The 17578-nt window shown below is 48.9% G+C and overlaps 1 protein-coding gene across 1 annotated transcript; it reads right to left on the bottom strand.

Moving 5' to 3' along the window:
• Window positions 1–12487: 12487 nt before the first annotated feature.
• Window positions 12488–16547, bottom strand: LOC109776538 (L-type lectin-domain containing receptor kinase IV.1-like). Its single transcript, XM_020335186.3, has one exon. The coding sequence runs from the start codon at window positions 16545–16547 to the stop codon at window positions 14502–14504; it is 2046 nt and encodes a 681-aa protein (XP_020190775.1). The 3' UTR covers window positions 12488–14501.
• Window positions 16548–17578: the final 1031 nt, after the last annotated feature.

Here is a 17578-nt window from a genome sequence, read left to right as displayed (position 1 = left end):
CGGGACCTGGGAGCCGAGCCCACTACCAGCTCGCCTCCAGGTGGCGTCACCAATGGGGCGGCCGGCTGGCTGCCCTGCGCGTCTGCAGTCGGCGGTTGCGGAGGCACCTCCACCTCTGGCAAGACGGCGTCGCCGCCTTCCCTCTCCCTGATCGGGTGCTCTTCGCCGGCCCCTCCAGTCGGCACGGAGAACTCTGGTGCTAGTGGCGCAGAGCGCGGGGGGGGGGGGGGGGGGGTGATGAGCCACGGGATCTGCTGGCGCACGGCGTCCTCCGCCCTTTTCTTCGCCGCGGCGTCGGCTTGGGCCTTGGCTGCGGCTGCCTCGTCGACCTCCGCCTTCTTGGCGGTGGCTTCTTTCTCCTCCCGCACCTCCCATGCGTTCCTCTCCTGTGCCTCCCAGAGATCGGCGGCCGGGTCTATGCGGCAGTTGTTGGTGGAGCCCTTCGCCGCCCTGATGACGGAGGTGGAGGTTGAACGCTCAAGAGAGAGCGGGGTCCTGCTCAAAAGAAAAAAGTAGAAAGAAGATTCAGAAGGAGTCGTCATGACAAAAAGAATGAAAAAGATACGAGAGAGGTTGAAGACTTACGCCGACACCATCGGAGGCTGCTTGGGGGCCTTCTGGAACTTGGCCGCCGCGAAGTCACTTGGTTGCGGCGGCTGTGTTCTTGGCCGCGGCGGCCGAGTGCTTGGGCCTCTTGGGATGACTGCCGAACAGCAACACACCTCGATGTTTCGACCCGCCGCCTGGTGCGGTTGGTGCGGCTGAGGAGCTTGTGCCCGCCCGATCGGCAGGCGGCGGACGACGCGGCACCTCCTCCTCCTCTTCCTCCTCCTCGTCGTCATCCGACCAGTCCTCCACGCCCCCCTCCTGCGGAGCCGCCTGCTCCACCACCACCGCCTATGGCGTCGTCCTCCAGGGCGGCCGCCCCCAAGTCGGGGTCCGCCACGTCACTCGCGTCCCAGTCCGGCATGAAGTCGACGTTGGCCTTCAGCTGGAAGGGGAGGACCTGCATCATGGTCGAGTTGGTCAGCCGGCAAGAGAGAAGCCGGCAAGAGAGAAGCCAACAAGAGAGAACCCGGCAAGAGAGAAGCCGGCAAGAGAGAACCCAGCAAGAGAGAGTCCGGCAAGAGGAAAAGAAAAGAATCAAGAGCTTACCATAGGCGGCGGATCTGCGCGGGAGTACGACCGCTTGCCGAACCACCACCCCTCCGGCTCGAGCTTGAGGTTGACAATCTCGTTCACCAGATAGGCCACCTCGGCAGTCGGCATCTCCTTGGTGCACATCCGGCATGGGTCGCGATGCCCACTCATCTGGCTTATGATGTGGGGCCGGCCTTGGAGTGGGAGGACTCGGCGCACCACAAAGGCAAGCAGCAAGTCAGCCGCCTTGAGGCTCTCCGACTCCTTCATCACCTTGAGGCGGGCGATGGCGGCGGAGGCGTCGGGCGACAACGGCTTCGGCTTGAAGCCCCAGTTGGTGCTGGGCTCGGCAGGCGGACCGGCCACATACTCCGGCAGGTTGATGAAGTTGATCGCCGGGTTGACGTTCTTCACATAGAAGTACGACTTCTGCCACAGCTTGACCGACTGTATCAGCTTGATGGCTGGGAGGGCGTTTCGAGCACCCGGGCGCCACACGGCAATGAAAGCCCCACACTGAGCCACCTCCTCCCTCGCGGAGGTGCCAAGCTTGGTGTAGAAGAATGCTCCCCAAAGCTTGAGGGTGGGGAGGATGCCGAGGTACCCCTTGCAGAGGGTGACGAAGGCCGACAGCAGCACCACCGTGTTCGGTGTGAGGTGGTGCGACTGCAGTGGGTAGAAGGTGAGGAACGAGCGGAGGAAGCCGCTCGCCGGCAGGCCGAAGCCACGGAGGAAGTGCAAGCGGAAGATGACGCGCTCGCCTTCCTCCGGCATCGGCGAGATCTCGTCGGCGGGCGGCACGTGTGTCTTGATGTAGCCCGCGCCGGGCAGCCGCCGCGTGTCGCGGAGGAAGGTAAGATGATCCTCATGGACGTTGGAGCCGTCCTAGTCGCCGGAGCGCTCCATGACGGCCCGAGCTCGACGAAGAGGGCGACGGCGGGGATGAGCGCGCGAGCCCGCGACGGAACGGAGAGGGCTTGGAAAGGAGAAGCTCGAAGGCGACGACGAGCCGCAGCAACACTCCGACGGAGCGCGAGTGCGGCGGCGGCGAAGAAGAGGCAGAAGCAAGAAGAAGCAAGGGAGAGGAGAGCGCGCGTGCCTTTGCCGCTCCCCTCCTCCCTCGATTTATAGCCCCTGGCTGCGAAGCCGAGGGGGCGGGGCGTGGGGTCGTGGGATTAACTGCGCCCACGTCCCCAAGACCCAGCATTTACCACGCAGTAATGGCGCGCAGGATCCCAACCGCCCCACCTTGGCAGCAGTGGATCCACGCGCGCGCCGAGGCCTAGTAGTGGCGGGCCCGGCCTGCAGCATGTCCCGTCATGCTCGTGGGCTGGCAGGCCGGCCTGATTGGCTGGCGCCATGTGGCATGCGAGCGGCGGGCGGCAAGCCTAGATGCCTAGCTATCGCGCCACCTGGTTCCCGCCTCGACAATTCATGATTCGACAGGCGGCCGTCTGCCGCGTCTGACTCCTAGCAGTCGGCATACCAGAAGACGGACAAGACGAACAAACAAGACTACACAGGGTTGGAAGCTGTTGGGGCACCTCGCCTCGTCAGCCGCAGCGACCCACCAGCTTCGGGGACTACTGTCGGAGTTATTGGCCATGGGTAGCCTCATCTGCCCCCCATGGCATTTCAAGACATCGGGGCCAACTGCGCCCCTCAGAGTCTCAAAGCTTGGTCGCCGCCTTCTCGTGGCCGGCTGGTCCAATCGGCCGGCTGCCAGAAGCCGGAGGATCCCAGGAGACGGCCATGAAGCAGGCCGCCTTCTAGCAGGCGGCCTCCAGAGAGGCCGACTCCTAGCAGGCGGCCCCAAGCGCCCTCAAAGTCTGCACCCCCATAAAGACGACGAGACTGGACGTGGCTACAGTGAAGCCTGCCACCCCCAAATCCAGGGCGAGTCGTGGTTACAGTGCGCCGTACAAGCCGGAGATCTCCTGCACGGCGCGGCACTGTAGCCCCTTCGCCCATGACATCACCCAAGCTAGAAGGACCATGCTCCCACGACGGGCTGTCGGTACGGCCCGCGGGCGGCGGGCCCTACTTGCTAGTAAGAAGCTAGAAGGCGGCTAGCCTGACCAGCCGGCCTGGGGGGAGAGGCCGGCACCCAGCAGGAGGCCCTCCCCCTTCCTGGGAGTTTGTGCGCCATTAACCAGGAGAGATGGGGAATGGCTACAGTGAACGCCCGCCAGGCGGCGGAACTGTAGCCACGCCTTCACTGACAAAGCAAGCATCATTAGAAGCACGACTATAGTGTTGAGCAGCCGGCAAGACCCGCCAGCGGCGGGCGCGGCCTGTCGGCCAAGTACAAGATAGCCGGCAGGGCCCACCAGTCGGTGGGCCCCAACAGCCAGCGGAGAAGCCAGTCACAAGAGACACCGACGGCCTGGGCCTACACCCGGCCAGTTTACCATTGTACCCCTGGGGGGTAGGCATATATAAACCCCCCAGGGCACCCAGGCAAAGGGTTCAGATCCTTAGACTACACCACCACACACATAGAGAGAGGAGAGAGCTAGCCTTGCCCTTCTTCCTCCTCTAGCAAACAGCTCAAGGAGCACCTTGTAGCTACTTGTCGATACAGTGATCATGCGGAGACCCCGCAGAGCAGGACTAGGGGTGTTATCTCCTAGGAGAGCCCCGAACCTGGGTAAAGTTCGCCGGCGTACATGTCTATGCCTCGTCCCGCCTCCTGGCACCGGCGACGTCTTACTATCCCCCACCATGATAAGCCACCCGTTGGCATATGTCGCACCAAAACCCCAACAATTACATTCTACATATCAAATAACATTCAGGAAACTTACTAAGAGCATCTACAATCCAGTCCCCTAAACGTCCGTGGGCGCATCCGCGGAGAACATCAGCTCGCCCCTCAAATGTCCTGCCGGACAACCACATTCCTCATATCCGAACCCCATATCCATGGAAAGCTATGCATGTCCAGCATATGGCACCAATTCACAAATTCAACAATTCGACAAAGCAAAATAAACCACAATTCAAAACATGCGAGAATAAAATTTAACAATTCATACATAGATAGGCGACACACGAATGAACCAATTGAGTCTTTTGTTGTGTTCGTTGATCTCCTTCTTGTTCATCTCAATGCACTTCTTGCTTCCATCATATAAGAGGCTAGTGTCTTACAACATGATCATAGAATCTCCGGTGTCCCTTGCAAGTCTCAACCCCCCCCCCCCTCTCTCTCTCTCTCTCTCTCAATCCCATGCGTTGCCACCCCTTCCCATGCTCAACTTCTCTTTCACCCTCGTCCAATCGAATTTCATCCTCTCCTTTGCACATCTAAGAAGAGCTTGTACCGTTCCTTCTTCTTCACCTCCTTCATGAAAAAATGCCCGTCCATGTGGAGGACATTTAGCACCGCGCCATCATGCGCAACCTGCTCCTTCTCCCACTTGTTTCCCATCACCTGCAGGTTTCTCTTTGGCATGATCGCTTGTACGTCTGCCCCTCCACTTTGCTCCTCTTTGGCATCCAATCCAATCGATTTTTGGTAGCTAGAGCCACTATTTTTCTGTATCTTCTTGGTGCCGCCTTGGAGCACTTCAACAACGGTTTGTCACTTTGGTTCCCATTCAGTTCATCCAACAATGGGACAAAGTAAAATGGCTCGCCCTTGATTTGAGAGTACAAACTCGCCGGCAACCCCAAATAGCAAAGAAAAAACCACGCAAGACAATGCAACAACCATAGTGAAAATACAAATGATGACAATGTGAAGCAAATCAAACTTACATGGCTTTGGACTCCAATGCCACTTTGGTTCCGGCTAACCACTTGTGTATAGTAACCGACAAACTTGTTGACGCTCTCTTGGATGGTGGACCATCTATGTTGGAGAGAGCCCTTATTGTGAGTGGTATGGATAAGGTTTGGCTCCACATAGTTCCTTTTCTCATGGTAGAGTTTGTGAATTTTTGCCAATACTTGACGCCCTTTTACTCGGTTTCACAAATTGGATCCATGCTTGTGGCCAACCAAGATTCATACAACAACACATCTTCAAAGCTTGTGATGGAATTGGTACCTTCTTTTAGTGCGCAATGTTTGCCCGACTTCATACATAAAGGAATTGGTATTACCCATCAAAATGCATAGGCTCTTGACCAGCATTTTATCATGTTCAACATGAACGCCTTGTACAATATGGTTCACAATGAAACTACAATCCCTAGATTGATTCAGTGGTATGTGCAACAAACAAAGCAAGCGATGCAAAAGACATATGGGGTAAGAATGTATCGGTTCCTGCTCGAGCATATCGTCGAACATCAAATGGGTATGTCCGGTGTCGGCATTTCTCGATGTTGTCCGTTGCCTTTGAGTTGCGGCAATTCATACATCGTGTCCATGGCAGAGGCATCCTTTAAGAAGGTATCCGGGATGCCTAGCCGCTAGGTGGCCGCAACATACTCGGGCTCGATTGACCGCTTCTTCCTTCTTCCCAGATCGGACGCGCCCTAGTCCATGCCCTCACCGGCCATCTCCGAAGCTTCCCTCTTCGCAACTATCTTCTCTGCTGCTTCCCGGACGCGCTGCCGGGCACATCGATTCCTTTGAGCAATGATCTCCGCCTTGCAAGAGACGGCGTCCGGGAGCGACACGGACTCCATTGAGGCATCGTCCATGGAGGTGTGGGAGATGGGGTACTCGGCATTGACATCTACGACGGCAGACGAGGATGGCGGCGTGGACGGGTAGCAAGAGTGGAGGAGGGCAATGGCTCAGACGTGGGAAATGGAGGACGAACACGGGAGGATGACGGGCGATTTGGTGGACTTGGTCAGTTTGGAGCGGATTTGAGATGAGTCCCGCCTACCGGATCCGACGTGACGGCCACGGCCGGATGTCCCATATCCGTTGCACGTATCGGTTGGGTTTCGGGTTGCTGGTTAGCCCAGACGTATATATAGGGCCGGTTTGAGGGGGTCCGGTTGGGAGCCAATTTGGTGACAAGAAGTGACCGGGCCATCCGTCCAGACATATAGAGGGAATTTAAGGGGTTCGGTTGTAGATGCTTTAAAAGATTCCACTCTACTTTGTCTATAAAAACATCTTTAACAATAAATAGCTAGCTGTGGCCGTTTCATAGAAGAAGTCTACCAATGTAACGAATGTTGTAAGCATGACGTGATTTTGGCGGCATATAACACGCGCATGCTGTGATCGCAGTGACATGCGTGGCCTCATTCCATGGAGCCGGCCCTAAGCGGCTAAATTTCGTGTTTTGAACCTTTTGTAAAATTTTAGTAGGATCTGACTCTGGTTTGAAAATAATTTGGGATCTGACAATTTTCCTACCGTCGTAGTCATTGACGGTAGGGTTACACTGCCTACCGCCACAGTCTTCGACGGTAGGATTTAACTGCGTTATGACGTCGTTATAATATGAAAAATATCCTATCGCCGAAAACCTTGACGGCAGACAGTTATACCCTACCGCCAGGGTCCTTGGCGGTAGGGTCTGCCACTACCTTTGCTTTGAAAATGTGGTTGCCCGTGCATGCATGCCGGCTGGGCCTGGCTCGTTGCAAAGAAATTGATAAGTAATATACTGCTACGAACCATGGCAGAGAAGAACAGTGGTTTGCTAGCTAGCCGTCCACCAATTGTTTAAGTCTGCCACGTCCAGAGCTAGGAGCTGCTGGTAATGCATGTGGCTGAAGAGAGAAAAGAAGAGATGGATGTAAGTGCATATTTTTGCACAGTGCGTCAGAGCGTAAGAAAGACCAATGCTTGCATACACTCACATGCATTTTTAAGAGCGTACCGCCAAATACCATGGTGGTAGGGTTACACGGCCTATCACCAAAGACACTGGCGGTAAGCTATTTTTCACGTGAAATCACCGTGACGGTGCAGTTAAGTCTTACCGCCAGAGTTGTTGGCGGTAGGTTGTGTAACCCTACCATCAATGTCTATGGCCGTAGGACAAAGGGTCAGATCTCAAAATAATTTCGAACCAGGATCAGATCCTACTAAAGTTTCGTAAAGAGGTCAAAACACGAAATTTTGCCGCCCTAAACTTCTGCACAATTTCTATTGTACGTGCGTGGGCATGGCGTATAATCTCTTTTTTTTTTGCGCATCGGCGTATTAATCTCCTTGCACAAATATAGTTTTCGAACAATACATACGCGTCACGCGTGTTGTTGTCAGCGTGAGCTTAACAAGGGACGACGAAACCAAGGTTCCGGCAAAGGAGCGACGTGCCCAATGACAGCCCGCCTCATCCAAGGTCACAGATACGTACCATGCAGATGAGATGCATCGCCAACTCCAGCGCATATAAATACACACATTACCCGGCTCCACAACCACACACAAGTGAAGCGCTTGCCTTTGCATTGGTGCATACTAGCACTTGTTTCGCGCAGTTTGATTTCTATTCCTTCCCAATCCTTAGTGTGACCATGAACTAACGTTTTTGCAGACCAATCGAGCTTCCAAATCCGAGGAGATCAAGGAGGAGGCCGCGGAAGATGAGCAAGACGTCCTGGCCGGAGGTGGTGGGCTGGCCGGCGACGCAGGCCGTGACGCAGATCAACGCCGACAGACCCGACGTGGCGATCGAGGTGGTCCCCAATGGCACCACCGTCGCCCCGGGGTACAACGCCGAGCGCGTCCGCGTCTTCTTTGACGCCGGCAACGCCAGCGGCCCCGTCGTGGGAACCCCTGCCGTCGGCTAGCTAGCGCCTCACCTTGCCGCCAGCAGGTCAAGGGTTGAAGATCAAGAAGCCCTATTCGGCTGAAGAAAGCATGAAGATGCAAAGAAAACACACTTGAATAAAACAAAGTTATTGCTTTATATATAAAGCGAGTCGAAAGTCTTTTTCAATAATAAAATAAAGTCATAGAGCAACGTCCCGTCACTTTTGGCAAACTGGCAAGAAAATCATCGTTGGAGCATCTCTAATTGATGCCAAAAAAATAACTCGCTGTATACATCCATGAAACACATTAAGTCCTCAAGAATACAGGGAGAGCCAATACATTGCTCCCTTCCGAAATACTACCGGGAGAAATGACACACACTGAAAAGAAAAACATGTCTAATGTGCAAACTTCGGGCAGGTGGGATTTTCGTTTGCAATCCTCGTGGGCCGCCGCCGGCGGCAACCATCTGGTCATGTTGGCGCTTGCCGCACCCTTCTTCAGGAGTTCATCGGCATAAGAACCTTTGTGGGAGGCCGCGTTGTTGCCGCTCCCTCTCCCAGTACCGACCCCGTGCCTCCAGTGTCCTCCTGGAACGGACACATTGGCTGGCCTCTAATATGTCATCGTCCAACCACTTTGAACTCTGTGCCGATAACCAAACTCGACCATGAGCTCGTTCGTAACGACACCACCCTCACCATTGACGGGTTAAACAGGACGACCGCCATGGACTTGAGGGAAGGAGACGATGATGCTGATATGGTTTGTTTCGCAGTAATGCAAGTTGTTGATTTACTTAGTTCTTAATCCGGTATGTGGCGATTAATTTAGTCGCATTGTAGGTCTTTCAGTACATCATAAAACATAAATATATGTCTTTATGTTCAAATCATGTATTTTTCTACTCTTATTGAATAATTTATACTATTTTGCAACATACTCCATGGCGCAAATTCCCATCTTTGTACTCCAATGTCTAAAGGGTTAATTGGATCTATGCCACCACAACTTGAGTTGGCAAAATGCCATTACAATTTTGCACATTATGTTATACAAGAAAACTATTTTCCGACCGATCGAAATTCTGCCTCAGATCTGAACGATCCGCGCATCACATGATCTGCATCGGATGGATCCGCTTCTCCTGCAGACCCCGCCCGCTCTTTCCTTCTAATTTCGCTGCCCCATCCGCTATTTCCCTTTAATCCCGCTGACCCCATCCGATCTTTTCTCTTAATCTCCCTGATCCCATCCGATCTTTCAAACCGGTTTTTTCGTTAATGATGCCGCTCTTTCCTTCTACAGTTTTTAAGGTTAAAAAAGGGTTTAAAAATCACTTGAGGAGAGACTTGAACCTGAGACCTTCAAGTTGAGGATATAATCCTACTACCAACTAGGCTAGCGACATAATCATGCATGAACACTAAATTAGAATGTTTATGCTTGACCATGCGTGCATCCGAATGACCGCACATCAAGCAGGTGCCTCAACAACCAAGTACACTATAAACATTTTACGTATGATTACTAACCGAGACCAATTGCACACCCCAATAACTTCTGTGTAAATAGCATGATAATATACGAACAAATATCTGATAACTTACGCACAAACAACGCAGTAACTTTGACCCAGAGGTAAAGTTGGTTGAAACATCCCCTGGTAAATTATGTGTAACTTACGTGATAACTTATGTACCACAGATCTGAGAAATTATATACAAACACCTTGATAACTTTGACCCATAGAAAAAATAAGTTGTTCAAACATACTCCCCGATAAAACTTTCTCTGTAAACAACATGATCATAGAAGCACCACACACTTGATAACTTACGTACACCACGGTAACTTTGACCGAGGGATTATTTTTTTTGAAATATACCCGACAACTTCTGCGTCAAAGAACTGATAATATATGTCCCCCAAACATGATATCTTTTATGTACGAACACTGTGGTAACATTTTGACCGGGGCTTGGGGATTGTTGAAAACTTACCCCGATAACGTATGTGTGAAAAGCATGGTATTTTTATGCATCACATAGCTAATAACTTACGCTCAAACACCATGGTAAATTTTAACCGGAGGGGGGGGGGGGGGGGGGGGAGTTGTTGAAATATATCCCGATAATTTATGGGTAAAGTTATCATGCTGCCCATGCGAAACTTACCATGCTTCTCATGATCTTTTTATCAGCCTTCTAACGATGTAATTATCAACTTACTATGCTATTATGTTACGAGGTTGCTAATGTTGAAGTTATCAACCTTATCATTCTAAAGTTACCATGCTTGTCACGCTTTAGTTATTAGCATTCTAACGACCTAGTTATCATCCTTACCATGATATTTGTTATCAGGGTGCTAAATGCTAAAGTTATCAATCTTATCATGCTAAAGTTATCAGCCTTCTAACGATGTAGTTACAACCTTACCATGCTATTTTTGGTTACCAGGGTGCTAATATCGAAGTTATCAAGATGGTCATGCCACAGTTATCATGCATATGCCAAAGTTACCAAGCCTAAAATTTAACTTGTGTTTGCTAATTTGGTAGAAAGAAGAAGAGTTCAAATATCCCTGTTTATGTTAAGTGGACAACAAGAAAAGTTTGGTGAGTTGGTTATAAGGTCGTTTGGATTTATCACTAAAACAAGAACGTTCGGAAGTTAGTCCACTCTTATGTTAAATTTGAGACACGAATATCCTTGTCCTCCTACTTTCACCCTAAAAATAACTTCCACCACCGACCATGCATACTGTATGGGGCCGCATGACTTCATGGACAGCGCCGGATGGGTTGCGCAACCGCTGCAGCCGTCTCCCACGAGAATGCTGCCTCGGTCGTCATATACACACAATTTTTTACAGAGGAGATAGGGTGTCATGTCACGTCGGCAAGACATGCATATCAACGACCTTTAGAACCATTCAACGAGACCAAACTTTCACGCATGTGTCTTCGGCCCGCGGCAAATTGATTAGCTAGCAAGCGTGGAAAAGTAGATAGCTTTGAACGTGCTTTGTACAAGAGGAATTAATCATCTTTGTTGTCTGCTATGTATGTGCGTGTTGAGGCCAGTTCAATCCTCCTAGACCATGTTGCTGCAAGACTAGCATGAAAAAAAGATGCTTGCCGGAGTTAATGGCACGATTGTCAGTTTGGTAGAAGAGAAGATGAGGGGAGGGTGAAAGAAGGAAGACAAGGGTAATTGTGTCTCAAATTTAACATATAATGGCATGTAAGGATAGTGGATTAACTACCGTGCATGGGAGGTCCCATGCACGGTCCAGCCGTTGGTAACTGTGCTGGGAGTTCGTACCAAACAGTACAACTCACCCATACTTTTTCATATGATGTAAATATTGTATCAATCTAATATTTCGACTTTATCTTTTGAACATGAAATTAGATTTAGGATTTGTTTGCACATTTGTGTTTTTGATATTGAAGCCTTCCAAACGAGACCAATCTTGAATATATTTTGACAAGGTTTCAAATTTGAATTAAAAAACATGGGCAGGCGCACCATTTTTTACAAAAATAATAATTTAAAAATGGTTGAAAATCATTTTTTTTTAAAACAAACTTGCTCAAGTGTTACACTCGTGTATTTTTTTTTGCAAAGAAATAACTTTCGAGGTATTGATGGCAAAAAAAAAAAACAAAATCAGCACTACATTAGACTTATTGCCCTAGGTAAATTGTTTGTTTGCTCAAATTTTTTACAGGAGTTTTTCTTTGTCAAAATTTTTATACGAGTACAACAGTAGGTTAAGCTTGTTTGAAAAAAGTTTCCAAGATTTTTGACTTTTTTGTGAATTGCTATTTTTTCCCGGAAACCATTTTATCAGATTCATCTACAACTATGTGTATCAGGGTATTTTCTTGTCAAAATGTATTCAAGAGCGGTCGTATTTCAAAGTATTAATTGCAAGGAACACAAATATGCGACGAATGATAAATTAAACTTTTGATTCAATGGATAAATTAGATTCAAGATTTAAAATCTTATTAAAATGGCATGGGTAGTGGAGAATTAAATGTGCAGTGTAAGAGGAAATGGAGAAGAGAGATTGAACCATGCATGGAAGAATCTCTTTTCTCATGTAAGGAAGGGTGGAAGAGTTGTAATGGCATTTTTACAATGTGCAGAATTGAATGGTGTTTTTCCAACTCGTGAAAGTTGTAGTGGTACATATCTAATTAGGGCGTGGCTACTGGTCAATCGGCTGAATGAATTTTGGGTCAGTTGATTGACCCCAAACTATATTTTAGTCAAGCATGAGTCATTAGGTAGCCACACAAGACCTAGCAGCATCCACATCCGCACAGGTGCAAGCTGGACCATGGGCTGCTCCAGTTCAATACTACCAAGCCTGCATACTTTTTTTGTATGTTAATTACAGGCTGCTCTAGTATAGTAATTGGCCAAGTCTTTGTAGATGACCAATGCATAGCACTCTCACACACAATTGCATGCAGTGGTCAGTGACTATATGTGCAATCTCAACACGTATATTTATTTTTATACATGTGCAATGTCACAGATGAATAGAATTCTCACACATATTTATTTTCATACATTGATATATTTGGAAAATATATTATTACTATGCAAAATTGAGCATATTATAGTGAGATTTTCACAAAAAAGTGTTTTCTAAAAAGTAATGGATTAGAGGCATCCGTATTACCCATACAAAAGAAAAGAAATGAAAACTAAAACAAAACAAAAATGAAATAAAAGGTAAAAAAGTAAAAGATGAAGTTCTTTTTATGGAAAAATGAATTTGTGGCACTAGTATTACCCTTTCAGAAAAAACTAAAACAAAATCAAAATAAGGAAGTTTTCTAAGAAAGAATGGAACCCTTTAAGAAGAAAGAAAATGAAAAGGAAAAACTTTCAAAACTTACACATAATTGGCACTGAAATTGCACTTTTTGAATATGCAAAGAATAAGCATATAATAGTGCATTTTTCGCATTCTACTATAGTTTACACATAGTGTAACTGAAATAATAATTCCTTTAAGAAGTCGGAAAATAAAATAAAAAACCTGAGCACAACTTTGCACCGAAATTGCACTTTACCGTAATATGCAAAAATAATCATATAATCATGAAATTTTAGCAAATATTATATAGTATTTGTTTGTACATAATTACACTCAGCCAAAAAACCACAAAAAATCAAAAAAGAAAAAACACATAGAAACATAAAACACAAATAAAAATCAATTGGCCAAGCATGATTAATTAGGCAGCCAAGCATTATATGTAAACACATACAATTACACACAATTGTGTGTGTGTGTAAAACTTACACACAATTTGCACTGAAATTGCACTTTTTGAAATATGCAAAGGATAAGCATATAATAGTGCATTTTCTGCATTCTACTATACTTTACACATAATGTAACTGAAATAATGTATTTCCTTTAAGAAGTCAGAAAGTAAATAAAAAAACTTGCGCACAACTTTGCGCCGAAATTGCACTTTATCGTAATATGCAAAAATAATCATATAACCATGAAATTTTGGCAAAATATTATATAGTATTTGTCTGTATATAATTACACTCAGCCAAAAACCACAAAAAGGCAATAAAAGAAATAAAGGAAAAAATAAAAACACATAGAAACATAAAACAGAAATAAAAAATGAAGCAAAGATACCCACAACAGAAATAATTAAATTTACTTAGAAAGAATGAATTAGTGGCATTGGTATTACCATTTAAGAAAAACAATGGGAAAAAGAATCTAAAGCAAACATGGAGAAAATTTGCACAAAATATACATTAAAAATTGCGCTTTTTAGAACTATGCAAGAATAAGCATATAAAAGTGAAACTTTTTGCAAAAATAGAATCTAAGAATAAATTAATAGTGACATTGGTATTAACATTAAAGTAGAATGAAAATGAATAGAGACTAAAACAATATCAAAATAATGTTTCGAAAAGAATGAATTAGTGGTGTTGATATTTTCTTTAAGAAGAAATAAAATTTATAAGAAAAACTAACGCACAACTTTGCACCGAAATTGCATTTTCTCGTAATATGCAAAAATAATCGTATAATCATGAAATGTTGGCACATATTATATAGTATTTGTACATATATAATTACACCCAGCCAAAAAGCCACAAAAACAAAATTATAACCAATAAAAGAAAGAAAAAAGAAAAAGAAAATATTCAGTCCAGAATTAAACGGGTGCAACCAAGACAAAGAAATCTGCCCGGTGCCAATTCGACTGACCAAAACAACGCGTCAATCGATTCCTTGCAGGCAAGCCCAGGGCAACAATAGAATTGAACAGAAAAAAATAAAAACGGCACAGATCTCAAAGCACGATCCAACGAACAGAAAATCGACTGACCATAAAATGAAAAGTTAGATAATTGAAAATGTAGCTAAAGGTACTCCTTCCGTTCCTAAATATAAGTTTTTGTAGAGATTTCACTAGGTGGACTATATACGGAGCAAAATGAATGAATCTACACTTAAAATGCATCTATATACATCCGTATGTGGTTCATAGTAAAATCTTTACAAAGACTTATATTTAGAAACGGAGGGAGTATCTAATTAACCCTAATATATTCGCTAGCTCACCGAACTGACCTGCTGGAAAAAAGAAATTCTACAGTATATTCCCTGGCTCACCGACCTCCATGCTGCGAGGCGAGCGACATGGTTCCACCGGAGGACGACAAGGTCATGGAGGAGAGCACGGGCCCAAGGAACACGGACGAGTCGGGATCCGAGAACACGAGAACCGCGTCCTCCGGCAGCACCTTCTCGCCGTTGAGAAACTGGCAGACCTGCCTCATGCTGGGCCTGGCCTCAGGCCGGCCGAGGCTACACACCATGCCCAGACACAGCACCAGCTTCGCCTCCGCGGCGTCGTAGCACCCGTCCAGCCTCGGGTCCACGGCCCGCAGCAGGTCGCCGTCTAGCCCGCAGCCCCGGACCCAGCGCACCAAGACCACGTCCGCCGCCTCGCCCCGCTCGACGGGCCGGCGGCCGCACGCGACCTCGAGGAGCAGCGCGCCGAAGGAGAAGACGTCGGTGGCCGTGGTGGCGCGGCTGGTGACGGTGAGCTCGGGGGCCATGTACCCCAGGGTGCCGGCCACGCGCGTGGTGCCCGGGGCCGCGCCGTGCTCGTGGAGGCGCGCCAGACCGAAGTCGCCCAGCCGCGCGCCCATGTCGGCGCCGAGCAGCACGTTGTTGGCCTTCACGTCGCGGTGCACCACCACGTGCTCCCACTCCTCGTGCAGGTACAGCAGGCCGCGCGCCACGCCCCGGATGACGCCGAACCGCTGAGCCCACGTGAGCACCTTGCCCTGCTCCGCCGCGCCGAACAGGTGCGCGTCGAGGCTGCCGTTGGGCATGAACTCGTAGACGAGGAGCAGGTCCTGGTCGTGCTTGCACCACCCGCGCAGCTCCACCAGGTTACGGTGGCGCATCCGCCCGAGGCTCGAGACCTCCGCCACGAACTCCCTCATCCCTTGCTTGGTGCCGCTGGAAATCCGCTTGATGGCCACCTCGTCGCCGTACCCGGACCCGGAACGACGACGTCCGAGCACACCTTTGTACACGTGGCCGAAACCACCCGAGCCAAGAAATCCGCTCTCCTTGAACCCCCTGGCCGCCTTGTAGAGCTCCATGTATGGAATCCTCTGGGGGTGCTCCAGCTCCCAGTCCTCCAGTTTGTCGGCGAGCGCCGCTCTACGCCGGAGCCAGAGCACAGTAACCATCGCTGCGGCAACCAAGGTGATCGTTCCCGCACAAGCCACCGCGGCGAATTTGATGATGAGGACCTTGGGAGCCGGCGTTCTCTGCCTGGGGACCTTTGGCAGCCGCCGGAGATCGATGGGCTGGGCGAGCCCATTGGTCCGGAAACTCCATGCCAGGATGTAGTGCGAGCTCGCGAGCTTCCCCGTCGCCGATGAGAAGCCGACGTACATGTTCTCCTTGAAGACCGATCGGAGATCAAGCTTTGTTGATATGAGCGGCCGGTGCGGCCGGTCAGTCACGGACACCGGGGCGACGGTCACGTTGAGCAGACTGCTACCGCCGTCGTAGTCTATCCACGCCTGGATCTGCTGTGCGCTCTCCAGCTTCACGGGCACCTTCCTGTCCTCCCCGCCGGCGCTGGTGGTGTAGTACGCGGCCTGCTCGGACACATTAGACACGAGGCTGTTGACGTCGACGCCGACGTGGTTGCCATTGGTCTCATTCATCCCCAGGTCAGTGACCGTGTCGAACTCGACGGCAAACACATGGTTGGAGACCTTTCCGATAGTGTTCGGCCCGAGGACGCCGAGGTAGATCTCGGGCGACGCGCCGGGGAGCGCCCTGGACGGGGCCACCACGAAGGCGAGGCCGTGGCCGCCGCCGGTGCCGACGGTCACGATGTCGAAGACGAAGGCGGTGCTGAAGGAGGAGACCGCGTGGCCGCCACCGCTCTGGCTGTCACCGACCGTGCCCAGGGCCACGGGGGAGCCGTAAAAGGCGTGGCCGACGAGGCGCTCGCTGTCGTTGGTGAGCCGGAGCGCGCCGCCGCGCAGCACCGACGCCGACCCGTCCAGGCTCAGGTTGGGCGCGTGCTGGAATCCCTGGTAGATGAAGTCGACGTCGGAGCGGCAACAGACGGCGATGAGGAGCAGGACGGAGAGACACAGAGCAGCACCGGATGCCGCCATTCTCACTTTCTCGCTGGAACTTCTGGTGTACAGTGCAGGGGCGACAATGATTTCTTGTTTGTTATGTATAAGCAGCATATCCGTTGGATTTCACCGTTGATTGGTTGGTCGCCATGGTTGTTGTTTCTTTTTAATTGGTACAGTATAAAAAGCGCTAGCCGCCATTGGCTAGCTAGTTAATAGCGGACGTGTAGTTTTTGCACCCGAGCTCCCTCATGAACAGTAAAATAAAAAAGTAAAATCATTTAAAAAATTCTGATTTTTTTTTCATAAACATTGATGGATGTTTTCATTGCACGCAAAAATTTGTCACGAAATGACATTCATGAAAATGTGGGCAAAGAAAAAAAAACAATGCTTTGAAAACACTATTGTTGGAAGCATTCAGGAGCATTGATTTTGTATTTTTTTGTTCACATTTCCACAAATGTCATTTTGTCATAATTTTTTGCATGCAGTGAAAGCATTTATCAATGTTTATCACAGAAAAAAAATCTGAATTTTTTATTTTACTGTTCACGAGAAAGATGTGAGCTCAGGATTAAGATCGTGATTTCCTGCAAAAAAAAAGGATTAAAATCGTGATTAAAAGAGCACTTTCTGTTGCTTATGCGCAATGTTCGATAGACAGATCGCAGCATCACTTCCCTGTGCGTGTGCCATTCCAAGTCAGAAACGCCAAGTCAGTCAATGACTTGACACGAGTGAATGAAAATGTAGAGCACGAAAAATGGAACTGAGCAAAAGATTCCAACGGCGGCTAGTAGCAATCAGCAAGACAACCGTCGACGGTTAGAACTTGGCTGACTTGGACGGAGTTTTTTTAACATGAACAACCGACGACGGTTAGAACAGCAGATTCCAGTCAGGAATTGGCGGACTCGCAAGTCGCGACCTAGATGCGCCCTCCTTCTCCGGAACGAAAGAAACGTCTACTGTACATTGCCGGGCGCAGAAATCTCCATTGATGCCGCCAAGGTCCTAGAATACGTTATTGCCTACGCGTTTTGGTCAAGAGTGATTGATTATCT

The sequence above is a fragment of the Aegilops tauschii genome, chromosome 7 (genome assembly GCF_002575655.3).
Source record: "Aegilops tauschii subsp. strangulata cultivar AL8/78 chromosome 7, Aet v6.0, whole genome shotgun sequence".
Taxonomy (NCBI): Eukaryota; Viridiplantae; Streptophyta; class Magnoliopsida; order Poales; family Poaceae; genus Aegilops; species Aegilops tauschii.
This window is presented reverse-complemented; position numbering and strand designations above follow the sequence as displayed.

What these genes read in the sequence shown, in the direction of transcription:
- LOC109776538 (XM_020335186.3), bottom strand. Translation starts at nt 16,547, where the DNA reads ATGGCGGCATCCGGTGCTGCTCTGTGTCTCTCCGTCCTGCTCCTCATC.